Raw genomic sequence first — 22,754 nt, forward strand, 5'->3', positions numbered from 1 at the left:
AGAAGATGAAAAATGTGTTAGGCTAGGAACAGAGCCTTGCATGGAAGGGAGACGCCATCATTCTTTCCCTAGCAGAAAAACAACTATTTAAATGGTACGTTCCATTCTCAAAGGCTCACCAGCGCTCCTGAAAGTAACTTGCTTTCCACGCTCTCTTGGCTTCTGTTCTTACTGTTCTCGTCCTCTACACCTTCAGAGTTGGAATAGGAACTGGAGCTCACAACATACACACATGAGGAGGCTTCCCAGCATCTCAGTTCTCAGGGAGGAGGTCTGTGTGCTAAAGAACTTGCAAGACGCCAGGATTACTACTTGGGCTGATTTTGTCTGGTGTCCCTGCCTTCCCACAAGCTGAGATTCTAAGAGTCTGCATTTACATATTTGCAACCTGTCTTCCATCTTCCTCCAAATGGGACATCCTGGCTTTGCTATTACATCATATTTATAAACGCAACCTAAGTATTCACTGCTACTTAACTTCATCACAGACCTTTCAAGAGGCCCTCCCAGTTCTGCTCATCTATTTGGGATCCAAACAATGGTGCATGTTTTTGCACAGGGCTATTTAACATACCCCCTTCCTCTCCAACCCACATGCTCAATTCACTTAAACAATAAATGAGACCTGCATTCTCAGGCTTACATGACGAACCACACTGACTTCTCAAAGTAGGAGAATTTTAAAAATAGGTTGTGAGCAATAAGTATAGTGATTCCTTTACCATTGTTCACCCTCCAATGGCCACTGCAGCCGGCACACCACTCTGATCTGAAGCCAGGAGCCAGGTGCGTCTCCTGGTCTCCCAAGCGGGTGCCGGGCCCAAGCACTTGGGCCCACTGCACTCCCGGGCCACAGCATAGAGCTGGACTGGAAGAGAGGCAACCGGGACAGAATCCGGCGCCCCGACCGGGACTAGAACCCGGGGTGCCAGTGCCGCAGGCAGAGGATTAGCCTATTGAGCAACAGCGCCAGCTCAGTATGGTGATTCCATCCAATTAGAAGATTCTTACTGAAGAAACAGAAAAAATTGACTCTTGCTAATATTTTTAGCTAATGTCTGTAACTCAGTAAAGGTATCTGGGTGGCATGAGAACTCATTTTTTATTTATATTTCTTAAAATACATTTTTCCTATTAGGGTCAGCAACATTGCAGGCAGAACTGTAAATTGCTTGTTAGAGATGCCACCTGCCTTGACCTGGCCAGCTCTCCTCCCAGGCCAGCCAAGTAATGAAAGTCAACAGAGTGCCTTCCCCTAGTAGGTTCACACCTCCCTTAGGATATACCCCATGTGAAGAGATAGATAGGTCTGGGCCTCTGAATTCACAAGGCCTAAAGCCCACCAGATTATTATCAAGCCTCTTCTATCAGGTTCTATTTGCCTCTCAATCAGAAAACTTAATTGTAGCTTAGACAGCACCTTTCTTAGCTCCTCTAATAATGACTCTGTCCTTTGTTCTAGACCCTGTCTAGCGTACTTGGGCCTCATTCCTTCGTAATCATAACCTCTACCACCAATGGCTCTACTCCCAACCTATGTGTACTAATGGTCCTCTTCCCCACTTAATGCTGTATAATTGTTCAAACCTGGTAAATGCCACTCTTAGGATCATTGGTTACTATCCTCACTCTGTCTTTTATGACCTTGTCTAAATATGATCAGAGTCGGCAAACTTGGAAGGCTTCCATAGCCTTGGCAACTCATGATGAGAGCCTAGGATGGTTACTGGCGCCATAAACTAGAGTGTCAATTTGTTGGGTCAACAACAGGAGCCACTGTGCACTTGCTCCTCATGTGGGATCTCTGTCCTTAATGTGCTGTACATTGTGATTTAATGCTATAACTAGTACTCAAACAGTATGTTTCACTTTGTATTTCTATGTGGGTGCAAACTGTTGAAATCTTTATACTAAATTGATCTTCTGTATATAAAGAGAATTGAAAATGAATCTTGATGCAAATGGAAGGTGAGAGGGAGCGGGAGAGGGGAGGGTTGCGGGTGGGAGGGAAGTTATGGGAGGGGGAAGCCATTGTAATCCATAAGCTGTACACTGGAAATTTATATTCATTAAATAAAAGTTAAAAAAAAAAAGAAAATAGAAAACAATCACAAAAAAAATACATTTTTCCTATTAGTTTAATTATAGTATTATTGTTATTTTATTTGGCTATACCTCTTCAAGAATAATATTTATAGGTCAGCATTTGGCCTAGCAGTTAAGTCACCCATGTCCCATTCCCTAAGTTCAATACCTGGTTCCAGCTCTCTACTGGAACACAGCACTGATGCCTCAATTAATTGGGTTCCTGCCACTCAAGTGAGAGACCTGGACTGAGTTCCCAGTTCCCAGTTCCCGGTTCCCAGTTCCCAGCTCTGGCCCAACCCACTCTCAGCTACTGTGGGCTCTTGGAAAATGAACCTATAGATGGGAACTCTATCAATCTGTCTCTCTACCTGTCAAATAGTTAAAAAAGAAAATGTTTACACTATAAGCCACTTTTTGAGCTAGGCACTTCAACTGCATTATTTTATTTGGTCCTCATTTAATCCATGAGCCAACCTCTAAGGTTGGAGGTGTTGCCCTCATCTCTCATTATATGAGACTTCAGCAACACCCTCAAGGCCATGCAGCTAGCAGGGCAGGCTAGAGATTTGCCAGAGCCTGCTTTAGTTTGCAGCCTGCACTCTTTCTACCTCACTCCACAACTCTCCTCAAACATTCTTCTGATCTGTCCCTTTTGGAACCCTTAAAAGTAACTAATCATTAAAAGTTAAATCTAGTTTAAGGATGGATGGTCTCTTAGACCAATGTGGGCTAACAGAGGTCATGACTTCCTTGCTGAGGACCATATAAATGTTTCATTCCCCTGGACAGAGTCCATGATAAGGGCAGAGTTTATAAATTTCATGGCATTTTTAGCTGTAGGAGTGGCCTGAACAATCTCCCATTGTTGAATGCTGGGATGGAAAGGAAAAATGTAAGCCAAAACAGTAATTTCCCACAAACTGTGCCCCTGGCCTTTGTTCTCAGAGTGATTGGGGCACTGTCTGTGGGTCACCCTAGAACTGTGATCTCTGTACCTTAGCTCAAATTTCTGAGAGGGAGGGTCTGCAAAAAGAGACCAGAGGGAGGGGTAAGCAAGCAAACCTATTCTGCATTTTTGTGGCAGTCCCTGAAAGGAAGTGGTTATGCTCAAGTCCATTGGACATTTTCCTTCTCCTATCTCCCTCCACTCCTTGATCCACGTTTTCAGTCATAATCTCAATGACTACGTTAGTTATGGAAAGCTGGCAAGAGCAAGCACAGCTTTTTTTTTTAACCTTGAAGAAACACACACGCAATGCACATACATACACATGGTGTAGTAAATGTTAGATATTAACATTTCCTCTCTATAATTGCAAACTCTGCAAAGACTATGCATATATTTCACAACAGATAATCATTTAAACATTTATTCTCTCTCCCACTGCTTTCTCACAGAACTCTACATTACACTAACTCTGCTGCATTTTATAAGGTAACAAAGAAGATTAAAGCCTAGGACAAGAATAGTGACATTTAAGAGCTACTGGCAGACAAAGAGAAAAGAAAAAAATTGTGTGGTTGTTAGACTCAGAAGCAAAATACTTTAAATGGAACAGACAAAAGCATCTCAACTTCTTGAAAGTTCCATTTGGGGCTACTCATAAATTTAATAATCATGCACATGTAAAAATAATATTCAGGTACTTGCTCCATTTACAACCCATAGTTTAATTTTGAAAACCACAAATCAAACCCTTAAAAGCTGGCAACAGCAATATAAATTAATGGAGGTTAATATAGTACTAGTTTATAAATATTCCAAAGCAACACATAATAATAATACTATCAACAATGACGTCTACAGTTTGTTGAATACTTCCTAGAGATCAGATAAGCAACAAAGTACATTAAATGCATGATCTCTTGGAATTATCAGAGCAACCCACTGAGGTACATGCTTTTCTCATTCCTGTTTGCTGGGTGATGATGCTGAGGCTTGGAATGGCTGAATAATCTGAGTAAATAGCAGCACTGAGACTTGCAATTAGTAATGACTTAATCATTACACTAAAGCCAAAAATGTCTTAATGATGTTAAGATGAGTTAAATTAGCTTGTAAGAGCAACACCACCTTTTGAAACAATCACCGACCAAGGAAGACAAGGAAATTTGGCAATGTTGGCAACTTTAGAAAACAGCAAACTTAGGACAACTTTGGAAATTTGGAAGAGAGGGGACAATAATAGGTGATTCCTAAGAGAGGAACAACAAAAGAACTCCTCGGGAAAGCCTGAGCCTCATGGTAACTAAGAATTCCACCAAAGATTGTCCTTGGTTCCTCTTCAGAATCTACATTTGAAACTAAAAGTTTTGCCCACTTTTCTTTATCATCTCTATATTTCATGATATTACATAAAGCAGATTATGTGGGTATTTGGAAAAAGTACGTATGTAAACCATAACTTTCTAGTCACCCCAAGATTATAAAAGTTTACAACTCTGGCCCATACCTTTGTCTTCATAAACTTGGAGTGACTTTTGTAAACCTCTATCTGTTTGACCTCTTCCTCGCGGTCCTCTGCGCTCAGTACACCATTGGCTTTCAACATCTGGATCTCATCCTCAAGATCCCTGATGTTTCGCTCCAATGAAGCAATTTTTGTGTCCTGTTGGTAAAAAGCATAAAAAAAAAACCTGAGCATCATTAAAACAGAATTTAGGAGAGCAACTTTGGGTAGCATTATATTAACTGTAATGTAGACATGGCCTCCAATTCAGAATATTTTTTTCACTTCTAAGGATCATTTATGAGATTATTGTGTAAATTCCCAATCAAAGTCATGCAGGAATATAGTTCAGAGTTACTTAGATATGCTTGTCCCTAATATCTGTGAACCAAATTATCAAAGCAAGAGATGAAAGTCATGTAAAAATATTAAAAACTGTAAAATATAATTTAATTGGATGAATTTATAGTTTAAGAGACAGTCTACCAGTGCCTATTTTAAGTCTACTTGTAAACACAAAAAACAATGTGTTCACATATATATTCTACGGCTGGTTTTATAAGGCATGTTTGGAATTTGACTCATAAAAGGAAATTCAAACCTACTAATGAGGAAAAGCATTCTCACCTAAAATATAGACATAAGTGAAATTAAATAACTGAACCTGGCCTTACTATGGCTGATTCCCTAACTACTGAAAATTTATAGCAACTGGAAATAATATATCACAATGTCATGATTTATTTGGCAAGCAGTCAGGTTCCTACGTGACAAAAAACATGACTACATGGCAGGACATTTCTAACCTACTGATTTACCGAGCCAAAAAACTAGAAATATTGCACTCAGATGTGGGATGAATTGAGGGGGGAAAAATGACAGATCAAGACACAAGATTGCACATAATAAGAAACAATGTATTAGGAAATAGAAAAGAGAATTCTTTTAGGGAAACAAAACAAATGAAAAAGAAAGGAAGGAAAGGAGGAAGGGAGGGAGGGAGGAGAGGAAGGAAAGAATGCCCTAACCTTGGTACTAGACTCAAATCAGTCTTAGAATGAAGCACATGAAAAGTTGATGTGGCAGTATTATAAGAACATTACCTTAACATTGTCATTATGTTTTAGAAGGGCAGACAAGGAAGAACAGCAACTCCTTATCAAGCTGTATTACATACAGGAAAACAAATGCTTGAGCTGCTACAGCACTTTTACTAATTCTCAGAAAATCTCAAAGAAGGTAAAATAAAGATTCTGAAAATTTTAAGATTATAATGAAATGTTCCATTCAGCAGTATTTCATTTTCCTTTCAAAAATAATATCTATTATGTTTTCTAGTTGAAAAAGCAACATACCTTAAAATCATAGAAAATGGAGAATACTCCTCTAATCCTACTATCTCCAGAGTTAACCACCATTAATGTTTTTGTGCATAGTAGTGTTCTATTTTAAATCACTTTACAGAAACCATCCATACCAACCATTTGAGTAAGTAAGGGTAGTGTTGTGGACTTAATGTTCGTGTCCCTCCCAAACTGGTAGGATTTTGAACAACGCAGTAACAGTTTGCTCCCCAATCACTGAAATGTATTCTATATCAGACCACCTTTACCTATTATTTAGAATTGATGTTTAAAATAATATATGTATTGTACAAAGTAGCTTTATTGAGGCCCTATACTGAGGACCTATATTGGGCCCACAAAACCCACCTACTGTGTGAACAGGAAGGTTGTAGACCAAATAAATATGTTAAATGCTTACTGGGGATTCTCTATACACATAAGTATGACTGGCTCTGGGATATCTGAAGCAAAATATTTTATTTTGTTTCACTTATCCCCAGTATTATGACCTCTAGAACTCAAATCTTGAGAAAAAAAATAGTATTTTAATGATTGTGTAAACCTCAGGGATACATTACTAAATTGAAAGGTCAAAGCAGTGATTTGGACACTTCTAGGGGAAATATGCAATGATTATCCCAATTTAGAATAAGGGTGAACTGAAAGATCCAGATCACCTTGTTAGTTTCCGACACTCGAATGTGGTTTACATACACCTGCTCTGACTACAGCAGTGAAACACCAGATGTGGTCCCCTCATATCTCAGCTGACACCTTTAAATATACCCAAGACAGGACAACCATCAAATGATCTTACTGTTATACTGTATTTTGGTTATGGACTGTACAAATATGAAAAATTTTCCTTTAAAGGAAAAAGAAAATCTCAAATATGTTTGTTTCACTGCCTATTCATTAGGGGAAAAATATATGAACTCAGTATCTCTTTGAAGTCACTTCTTTCCAGAATTCATAAAATAATACTTGTAAAAATTTTACACATAAATTTTAGACAACTTCTAAACATTCAAACCCAAGCCTACTTATTGTACATCAATCATCCAAAAGATACAGAACAGATATATGATTGGCAAGTAATAAACAAATCACTGGAATTGAACCCCTAGCAGCCACTTACTCAGTGGGCCCACCCAGCTCATTCTTAAACCTGCCAGGAATATTAGCATGACCCCATGACCAGAATGACTACAGAAATGGGGTTGAAAGTTGAGTGGGAAAACTCAGATAAGCTTATTTTTATATTCTCATTCTATTTTTAACTAATATCTTGATTTTTCTAGGAAACATATGTTATAGACAGTAAATTTAGATACAAGGAGTTCTTTCGTTCATTCATTCAATAAATATATACTGTTTACATGTTGGACATCAGTTACTATGTCAGGTATGTAAGATGCTAGATAGACCTCAAGAAGACTCACAGGCAAGCTTCTCCATATTTAACATGGATCACAGTCAAGATTCCTGCTATTCAAATGCTGGTCTACAGATGAGGGGCACCAACATTACCTGGGAGCTTTTTTGTTTTTAAAGACTGATTTTATTTATTTGAAAGGCAAAGTGACAGAGAGAGAGAGGGAGAGACAGAGCAAAGACAAGGAGGAAGGGAGGAAGGGAGGGAGAGAGAAGGAGAAAGGGAGAGAGGTCTTCCATCTGCTGGGTCACTCCCCAAATGTCCACAACAACCAGGGCTGGGCTGGTCCCAAACCAGGAGCCAGGAGTTTCTTCCATCTTCTACTGCTTTTTCCAGGCGCATTAGCAGAGAGCTAGATCAGAAATGGAACAGTGTAGACCAGAACCAGAACCCAGATGAGATGCTGGCACAGCAGGCAGTAACTTTACTTGTTATGCCACACTGCTGGTCCCAAAGCAAAGGTTCTAAATGTCTGCAGGTGTCTATAAGAGACAGGGACAAGACTGACCAGTGCAGAAGGGAAGGAGCAACTTTACTGGCTTAGTATATATAGAAAAACATGGAAGCTCCTTCCAGGAGGTCTCCGACTTGGCACACACGCACAGCAACCCTGGGAGAAAACTTTCTGCAGTCTCTATGCCAGGCAGGATGCCACTGTTACTCTTTGTGTTTGTCAAACATTGTGTTCCCCTTAAACAGCAAGAAACAGATTTCAGTTCCTCTCTAGGAACTGCGAACACTGAAGTGGTAAGTGGGTGGAACATCAGGAAAAAAAAAAAGCAGTATCATTTAGTCACAAAAAGTAACAATTATGTTATTGCTGAGTGTCACAGTGTGCTTCCTTTTCAAAAACAGCAAGAATTACTGGTTTCATTTTAATATCAGGCCAGGAAAGGAAATATAAGCAGTTTTTACAGAGCATGGAACTCTCCACGATCATATATTGGTCCTCGGATGCTGATCAACACAGTTAGGGCCAATTTGGTTTAAAGAAGACATGATCTAATGTTCAGGAAGATCGCTGCATAATTATGTTACACTTTATTTAGAATAAAACTCTAAACTATTATTATTGGATACCACAGAGGCTCCTGGAGGCTTAACTTTTAAAAATCATCTAGTATCTGTAAACAAAACTTGGACTTAAACTGAGTAATGCCCTGCCTTTGAAAGAATTTATGGTGGGGGGAAGAACAGTGGTCCTAGGAACCCAACTGAAGTACTTGAAGGAAGAAGTGAACTTAGACCGAAGACAGACTAGGCAGAAAAATAAATACTAAAAAATAAAAAACTCATCTTCATTGAGCACATGTTGTGTGTCAGGTATTCTTCTGGGAGTGTTACACCTGTACTCATTCCGGTCTTGTAACAATCTTGGGTTACAGAATCAGCAAGGCTAGGAACATGCTCAGAGACTTGAACAGGATGGAATAAAAATGGAGGTTTTGTGTTCTACTTGTGGACAAAACAGAACTGGAGAAATGTTAGGCCCTGGCCATAGGGATGTTGGCTTCTGTTAACAATGGCAGCCCTTTACTCTGCTGAGGGAGGTTCTCAGAAAAGTACTTTGCATGCACCACAACTCACTTGTAAGGTATAAAAAGATAATGGCCTGGATTAGAAAATGATAGGGACAATGCTGTTCTTTGGGATGCTATTGTCTCTACGCTCATCTATTTTTTCAGATGGGATCTAGCTTTATGGCAAAATGTACAAGCATAGAATCTAAGTCAAAGCGAAAGCAATGAGGGTACTTTATATTTCTTTTCATGATCTCATTTGCCTTCTTTGGACTCATTCCTCACAAAATCCACACCCTGCAGGCAGATGCATCCTTCCTGTCTCTGTGCATGTTACCAGTGACTCCTGGCGAATATGTGACTCTAGTCTCTTTCTTTCTTTTTTTTTTTTTTAAGATTTATTCATTTATTGAAAAGCAGAGTTACAGAGAGGCAAAGAGAGAGAGAGAGAAAGGTCTTCATCCACTGGTTCACTCCACAAATGGCCGCAATGGTCAGAGCTGTGCCAATCTGAATCCAGGATCCAGGAGCTTCTTCTGGGTCTTCCACATGTGTGCAGGAGCCCAAGGACTTGGGCCATCTTCCACTGCTTTCCCAGGCCATAGCAGAGAACTGGATGAGAAATGGAGCAGCAGGAACTCAAACCTGTGCCCATATGGGATGCTGGTACTGCAGGCAGCAGCTTTACCACCTATGCCACAGTGCCAGCCCTGTGACTCTATTTCTTGTTGAATATAAAGTGACCTGTGAAGTTTTGGTCTCCATGTGTGAATCTGTTAACTCTTAAGTGGTTAATGGACTCAATTCTAACAACAATAACAACAACAAAAAAAAGAGTCAAAGGTAAACAATCCAGACAATCCACATGGAAAGGTGAAAAGTTTTATCCTTAGGATGTCACAAACTGGGATGTAAACCTTACTTTAGATTTCTATATATTTGGGCAGGATACTCACCCTCTCTGATAGAATATCATGCTCAGAGCATCCATACATACAAGTGAGGTTAAAATGCATGCAAAGTACGTATCATGGAAGGCACTTATCATGGAGGCAGAATAAAGGGTGGCCATTATTAACAGAAGCCAACGACAACGTAATGAGTTCCCAGCAACTTCCCAGTTCTGTTACATACACAAGTAGAAGACAGTAGCTTCCCTTTTCATTCCACCCTGCTGAATGTTGGTGCCTGTTTCTACCCATGTTAAACCTATGCCCTAAGATTGTTAGGTGAAGTAAATGAGGGCAAGATGCAAACAGGTTCTTAAGAAACATCACCTTCCCTCCTGTTTCTAGCTGTAGCATGTATCAATTTTTTGTCTGCTCAGCTTTTTTTCCTTTGGAGAACAACATCTCTCCCCAACTCTCTAGGATTTTAGTAGGGATTTCCAATTGTGTGGCCCTGCTTAAAAGCAAGCACCATGGATCTTACAGACACAGTGATTGACCCAGGAGTGAACTCAGGCCTCTAACAAAGCCCACCTACCTTTTTCTGGGAGTAAAGAAAACGTGGGCCTGCAGAAGGATGTGGTCTTCTGTGAGAACATGTATTAAGAACCTACCTGGGGGGCTGGCATTGTGGCATAACAGGGGCAGGGTAAGCCACTGCCTGTGACACTGGCATCCCATATGGGCACTGGCTCTGATCTTGGCTGCTCCACTTCTGATCCAGCTCTCTGCTAATGCACCTGAGAAAGCAGTGGAAATGGCCCAGGTGCTTAGACTCCTGCCATCCATGTGGGAGACCCAGATGATGCTCCTGGCTCCTGGCTTTGACCTGGCCCACCCTAGCTGTTGTGGCTAGCTGGGGAGTGAACCAGGAGAGGGAAGGCCTCTCTCTCTCTCTCTCTCTCTCTCTCTCTCTCTCTCTCTCTCTCTCTCTTTCTCACTAGATAAATCTTAGAAAAGAAAAGGGTGAACTTGCCTGAATAACTGTGTCCTGATGACATTCTTTGAACAGCTTGCTATAGCTACATCTGAACCATCTACTCCCCTGAATACCAAAATACAACAAGGTTCCTTTTTTCTTTTTCTTTTCTTTTAATTTAATGTTTAAGTAATTCAATTTTAATAAGTACAACTTTAGTAATATAGTTATTCTTCCCACCATACCTGCCTTCCCACCCACACTTCCACCCCTCCTCCTCCTCCCTCTCCCCTTCTAATTCCCATTCTCCATTAAGATTCATTTTCAGCTAACATTGTACATAGAAGACCAACTCCACACTTAAGTAAAGATTTCAACAATTCAGCAAACGTTTCTGTCTATAATTCTACAGATAGGGAAGTCAGAAATGGGTAGGACTACCAGATCGAAGAATTAGAAACATAAAGAAAGTAAGGGTGAAGAATCACCAATCTACAGAATCAAGCTAGCAAGTCAGATGTGATTCTTACTGGTAATCATTTACAACCTGGTAAACAAGAAAAGAGGCAATTAAACAGCCTCTGGGAAACGAACAATAAAAATAGACGCCAGAATGGAACTCAGACTGAAGAGAGCATGGAATCGCCAGCCTACAGGTGAAGGAAGGAGTTCTTCAGACATGATTAAGACTAGGGATAGGAAAAACCATGGCAGAGTCTTCAAAAGGAAAGGGTCAAAACTGATGGAAATTATGGGAGAGTCCCAGAAAACAAGAGAGTAAACAGTGCCAAGAAAAAAGGAAGTCAAAGGAAGGTCTGCAGAGACTGGAGACCAGGGAGACAGCTAAGGAGTCACCTGTTCATGTGGACAGTTCCCTTGGCATCACGCTATGGTAACTGCAAACTGAAGACCTGTTCTAAACCCCATGGAGTTATGGATGATGCTGAGTCACTCAACAGCTAGTGTGGAACACAAAAAGAAGCAATCAGAACAGACACTACATGGAACACTGGAACCTGGTGGATGAGGTCCCTGCAGAGTCAGGAGTTAACCCTTCAGTTCCTGGATTTGGACAGCTCAAGGTAAGGGATGGATAGAGGAGGGCAGGCATTATTCTGAAGGTTTGGGGTAGCTCTGGGTGTTTTATTGAAGAATCTAACAACCAGTGTAGCTGCACTCAGGCCTCTTCACTGAGTATCAGCCCTACATAGAAAGTGACTGCAATTTAAACTGCGGGCTTTCTCCATTGCTCAAAGCATGGAAGAAAGCACTGGTCAACTCAAATCAGTTCAATGTGCTTGGGACAGAGACTAAAGCAAAAGCTCCTGAATGCCTATCTGAGGATGAACTACCCCAGGATCCCTACTAGGAACATTCTCCTCCAGGTGAGAATGGAGAGAAAAACCAGGATTTATGTGTAGAGGATTCAGCTTGGGTGGGTGGGGGAGGACGGAATAGATTTCTACTTTATATCTATGCTTTCTTTTCCAATTATGTCTCACTTATATAAATGTTAAAAATATAAATTCTCACATGTGAGAGAGGATATACAAAAAGAATGACACAGGACCAAAGCAACAGGTGCTGGTATTGTGGTATAGTAGGCAAAGCTGCCACCTACAACACTGGCATCCCATATGGGCACGAGTTCAAATCCCAGCTGCTCCACTTCTTATCTCACTCCTTGCTAACAGCCTGGAAAAAGCAGCAGAAGATGGCCCAAACACTTGGGCCTCTGACACCCACATGGGAGACCTGGATGGAGTTCCTGGCTCTTGGCTTCCACCTGGTCCGACCCCAGCAGTTGCAGCCATCTGGGGAGTGAACCAGAGGATGGAAGACCTTTCTCTCTCTCTCTCTCTCTCTCTCTCTCTCTGTGTGTGTGTGTGTATATGTGTGTGTGTGTGTTCCTCTTTCCATAGCTCTGACTTTCAAACAAATAATTCTTTCAAAAAATTCAATCAATAACAACAGCTGATATGTACTGGCCACTTACACAAGCACTGTACTAGCAAAATCTCATTTAATCTTGCCCACAACCCTATGAATTGAGGACTTACTTACTCACATAAAGGTGAGGAGACCCACAGATGGTAAATAAACTGCTCAATGTTTGGAATGGTGCTCTTGACAGACAGGCCTCCCCGGACGTGGAGAGAGGAGGCCACAGATTGTGACCTTGCCATCTGCAGGTCAACCTCAGAAAAGGCTGGCTTCAGAGAAGAGCATCACCTAGAAGCTGAGCTATTCTGGTTCTTTCTGCCACACAGTACTTCTCTTCTAAAGATCACAGAGCAAGGTCAAAAGAACAACATGAAGAAGTTGGACAAAGAGGATAGGGAAGGAAAAGTTTCAGAAACAGCTTCCAGATGAGTATACTGTCCCTCCGTGCATGTGTGATGCTGCCCCCCCTAAGCATGGATTGGATGTCATCTTTCACCAACTTCTGGCTACAAAGAGGGTTTGAATGCTAGCTGCCCACTCTCTGAGGACACCAGGAATTCAGCAAAACATGACTTTGCAACACAGCAAATCTATTTCGGGGAGCCTTAAAAGATGGATATCTGGCCCCTCTGTTTCTCTTCCAGTGCTCTTTAGGAAAAGTCTTGACTGTCCTCCTAGAAACATAAACTTGCTCTTATCTATTCCTTTAAACCATCCCCTGATAGGTTTTGGGGCCTCCTTCTTAGGATCTCCAAAACATACCACAACTCCATCTGTGTTCAACCAGTTTGTCTCATGGAAAAAGCAACAGGCGGCAATGGAATTCAGGCCACCCCAAGTCACCCAGCGCGGCTTGATGGATGTGGAAACTGGACCATGCCTTAGGGATGAGGCATGTGACGGGCTGTACACTGTCATTACTGAAACTTGAAAGGGGAAGTTCACATGAGGCCTGTGGTTGACTTCTCAACCCTGATGGCAGGGGCACAATGCCAGTAAGGAAATTATGAGCCCTAAATAAACAATAGACTGGGAACCCAGTACCAGCAGGAGAGGGCCATGGCTGCTGGCCTGGGCAGGGCTGGCGAGGATGGATCAGTAAAGCTAAGATTTTAACTTTGCAAGAATGTCATGTCAATTCTGGCTCCCCAGGAGGGCCTTCTGAGAATCCAAATTGCCAGTCACCAAGCCTGCAGACTTGGAGTAATTCTTAAATCAGGATATTTAGCCCAATCCCTTCAATGGCCAGAGGAGAACAGTAAAAGCCAAAAGGCATAAGCACCTTGCCAGATGGCTGCTAATCAGGAAACGAATCCCCTTGGTCATTTATTATGCCTCCTAGGAATCTCTTTTCTCTACTGGTTTCTACTTTCACAAAGACTTGATTCTCTTCTACTTGCAAGCTCTGTGTATATTCCTAGATTCCACCTGAAATGTGCTTATCTGGTCCTTCTCTTTGGTGGGGTCCTTGCTCAAATGCAACACCTCTTTTTTTACAGGTAAAACAACTTAAGGACCAAACCAAAAGGAAAAAGGAGGATCATTACAGGAGTCCTTGAGGATCTATGATGTACCAGAACTTTTGCCATGCCTTAATTCTTTGTAATTCCCACCTCAATTTTAGGCAGGATGGTGTCATGGACCCATTTTACAGGTGGGATGGGGGGACCACAGGGAAGCCAAAAGAACAAAGTTAGATTCTCAGTTTCTAAAATTAATCTAACCTACTCCCCTTTGGAGACTTCTCAGTCCAGACAAAGAAAAGAAGAATTACAAATTAAAAAAAGATGCACCTTTAAGCTTTTTGATGATGGATTTTGTTTTAATAAACTTACTGCTATTTTTCCTAAATAAAGGTTTTTGGTTGTTCTTACACACATTATAAGAGATGAAAATGTAGGAGTAATAAAAAGAGGACAAAAATTCTTCATAATCGCCCACCCTGAAAAAATATCAACTTCTTGGTACTTTTTTCCCCCAAATGTTGATTCTACATGGATAAATTTGACCTCTTTTCATATTAAAAATATTAAGCCTCTATTATAAACCTAACAAATACATCTTTTACAGCTCTTACTTATTTATAGTAATCAAAGCTACTGATCATCTCCTTTGCAATATCTTTCTCTAGCTGTTTTTTATAAAGTTATTTATTTATTTATTTATTTCGACAGGCAGAGTGACACAGAAAGACAAAGAGAGATCTTTCATCCATTGGCTCACTCTCCAAATGGCTACAACAGCCAGGGCTAGCACAGGCCAAAGCCAGAAGCCTAGAATTCCATCTGGGTTGCAGAACATGGTTTTTAACAAAAAGTATTTATTTATTCTAGCAGCAGAGAAACAGACAGGGCTCCAATCTGTGGGTTCACCCCCCAAATGTCCAAATTCTCAGCTGAGACTGAGCTGGAGTAAGGCCAGGATCCAATAACTCCATATAGGTATCCACGTAGATGTCAGGTATCCAATTACTTGAGACATCACCACTGCTTCCCAGGGTCTACATTGATGGGAAGGTGGAGTTAGGAGCAAGAGCAAGCAATGGAACCTAGGTGCTCCAATGTGGGACACAGGCATCTTAATCACTAGGCTAAACACCCACTCCCTATAACATGTGCATCACCCAAAACCCTGTGTCCTTTAGCAGATACTCCTCTTGCTTTTCTCCCTACAGGGCCTGGCAGTCACTACTTGCCTGTGTCTCCAATTTGCCAATATTGGACATTCCATATAAATGAATCATATAATGAATGACCTCTTGTGACTGTCCTTTTCCACTTAGTGTGATGTTTTCAAGGTCCATCCATAATGTAGCACACATCAGAACTCCATTAATTTTTATTGCTGAATAATATTCTACTGTATGGATATACCATATTTTTATTTCCAAGTATTTGACTATTATAACTGATGGTGACATGACTTACATGTTTTTGTGTGGACACATATCTTCAGTTTCCTTGAGTGTGTACCTGGGAGTGGAACTGTAAAGTCATGTGGCATATGTTTAACAATTTGAGGGGGGGGTGTCGTGGCACTGTGGTATAGTGGGTAAAGCTGCCACCTGCAGTGCTTGCATTCCATACGGGCAATGGTTTGAGTCCTGGCACAGCTCTGGCTGTTGCAGCCATCTGGGGAGTAAATCAGCAGATGGAAGACCTTTCTCTCTCTCTCTCTCTCTCTCTCTCTCTGCACCCTCTCCCTGCCAGCCTCTCTGTTACTCTGCCTTTCAAGTAAAATAATTAAATCTTAAAAAAAAAATTGAGGAACTAACTGCCAAACAGTTTTCAGAATTGAACTGCATCACCTCATTCCCACCATGAACAGATGAGGCTCCAGTTTTCCCAAGACTTCCCCACACTCGTTATTGGCTGTCTTTTTAATTTTAGTCATGAAAATTAGGGAGAAATTTTATCTAACTGATTGGCATTTCCCCAATGAAAAATGATGTTAGGCATCTTTTTTATGTGCTTATTATATGTACTATTATGTATATCTTCTTTGAAGAAATATCTACTCAAATCCCTTGCTCATTTTTTTAAAAGATTTTCTTATTTTTTGATAGAGAGAGAGAGATAGAGAGAGATATATTGAGATCTTCCATCTACTCATTCACTTCCCAGGAATCAGGGACTCCATCCTGGTCTCCTACATGAGTGGCAGGAACTCAAGTACTTGAGCCATCTGCTGTCTTCCCAGGCACATTAGAAAGAAGCTGTATGGGAAGCAGAACAACTAGGACTTGAACCAGCGCTCCGTATGGGATGCTAGCAACACAGATGGCAGCTTAGCCCATTAGACCACTATACCAGTCCCTGCACAATTTTTAATTGGGTTATAAATAGCAATGGCTTGTTCCTTCTCATCACCATACAACTATTTGTTCTTCTACTTTACTAAGGCTATTTGACTTGTTTTTATTTATTTATTTTTAGTTAATGTTTTGAACATTTCCATTTAAAATGGGTATAATTTAAATGTTAGAGTTGTTACTAGATATTTGGGGTTTTTCATATTATAACTGATAACTGCTTTCTAAATTTCATTTTCATTGTAATATTCTTTTCTTGTAATGCTTAATAGGCATTAGTATCAAGCATATTCTATCTAATAAAATAACATGAGAAAAGCCTTTTTTATTTTATTCTGATTGAGAGTTTATATATAATTGATTTAATTTTTTTCCTCAACTATTTGGCATAGTTCACTGAAGAAGACATCTGAGTCTGCAGGGGTTTTTTTGTTTGGTTGACTGGTTCGAAGTTTGGAATTTTTGGTTGGGTGGTAAGATTTTATGAACCTTTTTTTTAATATGTAAGACTACTCAGATATTCTATTTCTTTTCATACAATTTCAACAAATTGTATTTTTAAGAGTTTATCTGGTTACCTAAAATGTCAACTTTATCACAAAGTTGGTAATAAAAATCTTTTTTTTAAAAAAATGATTTATTTAGGGGCCAGTGCTATGGCTTAGTAGGCACTGGCATCCATATGGGAGCCAGTCTAGTCCTGGCTGCTCCTTCTCCAATCTAGCTTTCTGTTATGGCCTGGGAAAGCAGTGGAAGATGGCCCAAGTGCTTGGGCCCCTGCACCTGTGTGGAGACCCAGAAGAAGCTCCTGGCTTCAGATCAGCCCAGTTCAGGCCATTGCAGCCATCTGGGGAGTGAACCAGTGGATGGAAGATCTATCTGTCTCTCCAACTCTCTGTCTGTAACTCTACCTCTCAAACAAAAATATTTTTTTAAAAGATTTATTTATTTGAAAGGTGTAGTGACTGAGAAGGAGGGAGGAAGGAAAGAAGGAAGGATCACGAAAGGGAGACAGAGAGAGAGAGGAAGAGAAGGAGGGAGGCAGAAAAAGGTAAGAAATAAAGAGAAAAGAAGAGAAGAGAAGAGAAGAGAAGAGAAGAGAAGAGAAGAGAAGAGAAGAGAAAAAAAAAAAAAAAAGAAAAGGAAAGGAAAGAAAAGCAGGCAGACAAACACACTGATTTTTCCATCCACTGGTTCACTCACCAAATGCCCACAGCCAGGGCTGGGCCAGACTGAAGCCAGCAACTCAGAACTCCATTAGGTCTCCCACATGGGTGGCAGGGACCATCATCCATTGCCTCCCATTGATATTAGCAGTTAGCTGGAGTGGAAGCGGAGCCGCAGTACTCAAATTAGCATTCCAAGATGGGATACAGGCATTCCAAGTGGAGGCTCAACTGCATGTGCCACAAAGCTCACCCCTCTCTCATATTTGTAATGTTAATAAACATACAGAGATGCAGCTGATATTGTTTACTTGTGGTATCTCTGCTTTGCTCAAGGACTCTAACCAGAATTTGTCATTTTTATTAATTTGTTCAGACACTTAGCATTTAAATTTGGTGTTCCTATCTAGTATACGTTTATTTTGTATTTCATTAATTTCAGCTTTTATTTTGATTATTTCTTTCCTTCTACTTCCTTATGACTTAATTTGTCACTTTTGCTTTTTAAATGTACCAAAATTAATCATTTGTTCTTTCCTAGACACTCCTTACACTTTCTAGCTTCCTTGTTTGGCTGTTATGATGTTCACTGTTTATAACTCATACTTGCCTTTATCAAAACCATACCAATCTTTGAAGATTTTCTTCAAATGCTACCTCTTCCAGGAGAGGCATTCCCTACCCTTCTCTTGTCCAATATCCCTTGAATCCCTGTAGCCCATTTTGCCTTTTTGAGGTCACTCTTAGAACCTATCTTGTGCACTTCCTTTTATTAGATCCTTAAAGATGAAAGTCCAATTTTTCTGAAAATTCCAGCACAGTGCTTTGCAAAAACAAAAACAAAAAAAAAAGCTTCTCAGTAAACACTGATGTTTGCGATTCAATGTCAGAAGTTATATTCACACAAACTAACCCAGTTAATGGCAGAAATTATCAATTAGTAACTAAGTCACATTCAGAATCATATATATTGCAAGAAGAGTTTGGGCAAAAATGGAAAGAAAACTAATTTTAAAGGATCTTACTTGCTTCTAAATGACAGCTATATATCATTCAGACCTAGCATTTAACTTGACATTTTTCATTTTCTGGACATTGCTTAAAACCAACTTTTCCCCATTTATTTAAGGAAAAGAGTTAAATGGGACAGAGTTTTTAAAATATCTTTCAAGTTGAAAGATGAGACGATGAAGAAATTTCTCAAGAAAAAATAAGCTAAAGGATAATTCTGGTCTCTTAAATGGATAGTGAACATCAAAAATGCAGGACGTTGCAAATTTGAAGACGGTATTACTCTACACTGCTAAAAAAAACTTCAGGACTAGACTTAAAGTACAGGGGAAAAAAATATTTGTAGCCCTATTTGGAGGCTCAATAACACACACATATACAAAGGGCGACTCTTGCTTCACAACATAAAGCATAACTTCATTCCTTTCCAGAAATATCAAATAGGCACCTCCAGCTCCCCAAGCTGTCTTTATCTATTTTATGATGCAAACCTCAGCACAACTTTCAATGTGTTGAAAGAAAAACCAGTTGAACCTATGGGCTGTCTTCAGTAAAAGAAGACAGGAGTAGGGAGTATTAAAGTCTTTGAGATGGGGCCAGTGCTGTGGCGTAGTGGCTAAAACCATTGCCTGCAATGCCAGCATCCCATATGGGCACCAGTTCTTGTCTGGGCTGCTCCACTTCTAATCCAGTTCCCTAATAAGGCCTGAGAAATGTAACGGAAGATGGCCCAAGTGCTTGGGCCCCTGCTGCTTACATGAGAGACATGGAAGAAGCTCCTGGCTCGTAGCTTTGGCCTGGCCCAGACCTGCTGTTGTGGCCTTCTGGAGAGTGAACCAACAGATGGAATATCTCTCTCTCCATCTTTCCTTCTCTCTCTGTAACTCTGACTTTCAAATAAAAGAGCTTTGGGGAGAAATGTGTACAAATCTTAGCTGCCAACCAGTTGGTGTAGGACCTGGAGCAGGCTGCTTATCCTTTCTAAACCATTGCTTTCTCATCTGTGAAATGGGCATAATCATGTCTATTCAGAGGTTTTTTGCACATCAAGGGCTTAGCCCCAATATGTAGTAGTGACATCCCTGCCATTGGAGTGTCACTGATGGCCAATTTATTCTAACAAGGCTTGTTTACCTTCAGATTTTGCCAAGGCACCAGGTGACACAGATGTGTACCCAATGTTAAGACATTGTTAAGTTATAACAGCCAAAAAAGAGAGTAATATTAAGGCCTAAATGTGATCAATATTGCTTAACTAGAAAAATAAGGCTTGGCATGAATATAGAATCCTGGAGAAAAAAATTTAAGTAACACCCAAATCAGTATGTAACTCTCCCAGAGACATGCAATAAACCTATGCAGGCCCTAGAACCAAAGGAAATCTGGTATCTACTTCATAGTGTCTCTGATTAGATCCAGGACTTCCAATTAGTTCATGAGGAAGTATTGGGTTGTGTTCAATACCCTCGGTTTGGGTCTGAAATCTGGCTCTTCCTAGCTGCAAGACTTGGGGAAGTTCCCAGGTAGTAACTCTTGACTTCACAGTGTTCCAGTGCAGCCCTTCCATACGTTGTGAAATGGAATGGGCTGAATTTGACCAAACACCAAGAGACCTCTTACAGGAATCTTAACATAACTGCAGGTCAGCTCCACGAAAAAGAGCAGGCATCTGCCTGGGCACAAAATAAGGTGTAGTCTTTAATTTTAATAACAAAAGTCAACCTCCCCAATGAAGTTGTAGCTGAATGCAGAATCATATTCTCAGCAATTTATTGACGCCCAATATTGTATTGCTTATAATTGAGTTCCAATTAAAAATCTGATGGGAGATGAACATTCTCCAAGAGAAACCACTCTTGGTACACAAATGCACTAGTTGGTCATTGACTAGAAGGCTAAATACCCACAATCCTCACTTCAGTTTCCAACAGAAATACTGTCATATAGAACATTGTGTCCGGCTTCTTAACGCATTTCAGTTGACAAGTTCACCAGATAAGTATATTTTCTGCAACTTCCGCTGAAATCCTCCACCATTCATTTATCTCCTATTTGATCACTTCTGCTGAAAATCTAACAATTCCTGCAGCGTTAGCAGAAAGTTGTTTTTCTTGATGATTGCGTATCATTTAATGTATTAAGCAAATGAGAACAAGGGAATTCAACACCTTTGCTTTGACACCAGGGCTGTTAAGTTTGGAGTGAAGTTTTATGCTCCAACTCAGTAATTATTATTACTCTAATTTGGTTGGGTTTTTGCATATTTTTAAATTTATTTGACAGATAGAGTTAGACAGTGAGAGAGAGAGAGAGAGACAGAGAGAAAGGTCTTCCTTTGGCTGGTTCACCCCCCAAATAGCTGCTACAGCTGGAGCTATGCCGATCTGAAGCCAGGAGCCAGGTACTTCTCCCTGGTCTCCCAAGTGGGTGCAGGAGCCCAAGTACTTGAGCCATACTCCACTGCTCTCCAGGGCCACAGCAGAGAGCTGGACTGGAAGAGGAGCAACCGGGACTAGAACCCAGCGCCCATGTGGGAGGAGGATTAACCAAGTGAGCCACGGCACCGACCTTTTGTATTTTTTTTAAACACAACGTTCTCCCTGCTCTTTCTTCTATGATTGTTGGGGCTACTTGAGCCATCTTGCTCAGATAGGCAAGCACAGAGTGTCTAAAAGTAGAACTCACATGAAGGAAGCTAAGATTAGAGATGGAATGAGAGAAAATGGGATCTGCTAATATCTTTTGAGCCCCTGGATCAAGTTGTGCCTGAAGCAAAACCCCTTCTTCTTTCCAGTTAAGTGAGCCAATAAATTTCCTTTTGGCTTCAGCCACTTTGGATTAGATTTTAGAACTCAGACATCCTTACTAACAAAGAAAAATGTTTCTGAGGCTATCTGACAAGTACTGCCATTACTATAATTCATTTTTCTTGGGAAAAAAATGAGTAGAGTTTATGAATGAATCCAAGAAAGTAAAATTTTTGGACAATATGTCACATCAAATTTATAATAAAAAATAAAGCTAGGCCAGCGCCGTGGCTCACTAGGCTAATTCTCCACCTGTGGTGCCGGCACTCCGGGTTCTAGTCCTGGTTGGGGCGCCGGATTCTGTCCCAGTTGCCCCTCTTCCAGTCAGGCTCTCTGCTGTGACCTAGGAGGGCAGTGGAGGATGGCTCAGGTCCTTGGGCCCTGCACCTACATGGGAGACCAGGAGGAAGCACCTGGCTCCTGGCTTCGGATCAGCACAGCGCGCAGGCCGCAACGCACAGGCCATATTGGCCATTTTGGGGGGTGAACCAACGGAAGAAAGACCTTTCTCTCTGTCTCTTTCTCTCTCGCTGTCTAACTCTGCCTGTCAAATAAGTAAATAAATAAATAAATAAATAAAGCTAAAAACATATTCTTTCAAAGGAATTAACATTAAAGGAAAAAAAAGAAGTCAGGCCTTTTGCATGCCACTCTGCTGACAGGCAGGTCTCCATCAGAGGAGAAAAGAGCTTAGTGAAGAATCTTCAGACATGAAGAAAGAAGGGAGGAGTTTCATATCTACAAGACACTAATTTCCCCCAAGAAACACACGCAACATTCTAAATGCAAACTTGGAACATACCTGCCAGACCAAATCAGGACCAAAATTAAAACGTGAAGCTTCCTGCAAGAAGATAAATCACAAATGACTTTATTCACTTGGCTTCCTTTCATTTTTATTTAGGTGACTTCGTAACCCCCTGGCTCAGCTGGCTGGCCTTGTGCGTGATGTCTGCAGAAGAGCTGCTGCCCACCTTGCTTCTGCAACACTCACCCCACGGTGACATGTTTTCACAACTCTAAAAGTCTAGGCATACCCAGAAATGTTGGACTCCCAGGCTGTGTTTCTCAGCTCTCAATTGGATGCAAAGTGTGTACAAGGGAGGTTCTGAAGTCCGCCCTCAGTTTCTCTAGGAAGGAGGAGACACGTAGGGTTTACTTCTGAGCCTTGCTTTATATCATCTCCTGAAACTGCAGGGCCAATTTATTCTAACAAGGCTTGTTTACCTTCAGATTTTGCCAAGGCACCAGGTGACACAGATGTGTACCCAATGTTAAGACACAATGGGGCCTCAAGGTTCACCTGCCAG

The 22,754-nt window shown here is 40.8% G+C and overlaps 1 protein-coding gene across 5 annotated transcripts in view; it reads right to left on the reverse strand.

Annotated features, from left to right (window-relative positions):
- Window positions 1-22,754, reverse strand: part of ERC2 (ELKS/RAB6-interacting/CAST family member 2) — a 1,040,531-nt gene that overhangs the window by 676,243 nt on the left and 341,534 nt on the right. For 4 of the 5 annotated variants that reach the window (XM_062201107.1, XM_062201106.1, XM_062201109.1 and 1 more), the window contains 2 exons: window positions 22,247-22,288; window positions 4,542-4,697 (listed from right to left, as the gene is read on the reverse strand). In XM_062201107.1, the coding sequence (XP_062057091.1) occupies window positions 4,542-4,697; window positions 22,247-22,288 (198 nt within the window). The remainder of the gene's footprint in view (window positions 1-4,541; window positions 4,698-22,246; window positions 22,289-22,754) is intronic. The other variant, XM_062201108.1, reaches the window with a different exon arrangement.

Source organism: Lepus europaeus, chromosome 9 (assembly GCF_033115175.1).
Source record: "Lepus europaeus isolate LE1 chromosome 9, mLepTim1.pri, whole genome shotgun sequence".
Lineage (NCBI taxonomy): Eukaryota > Metazoa > Chordata > Mammalia > Lagomorpha > Leporidae > Lepus > Lepus europaeus.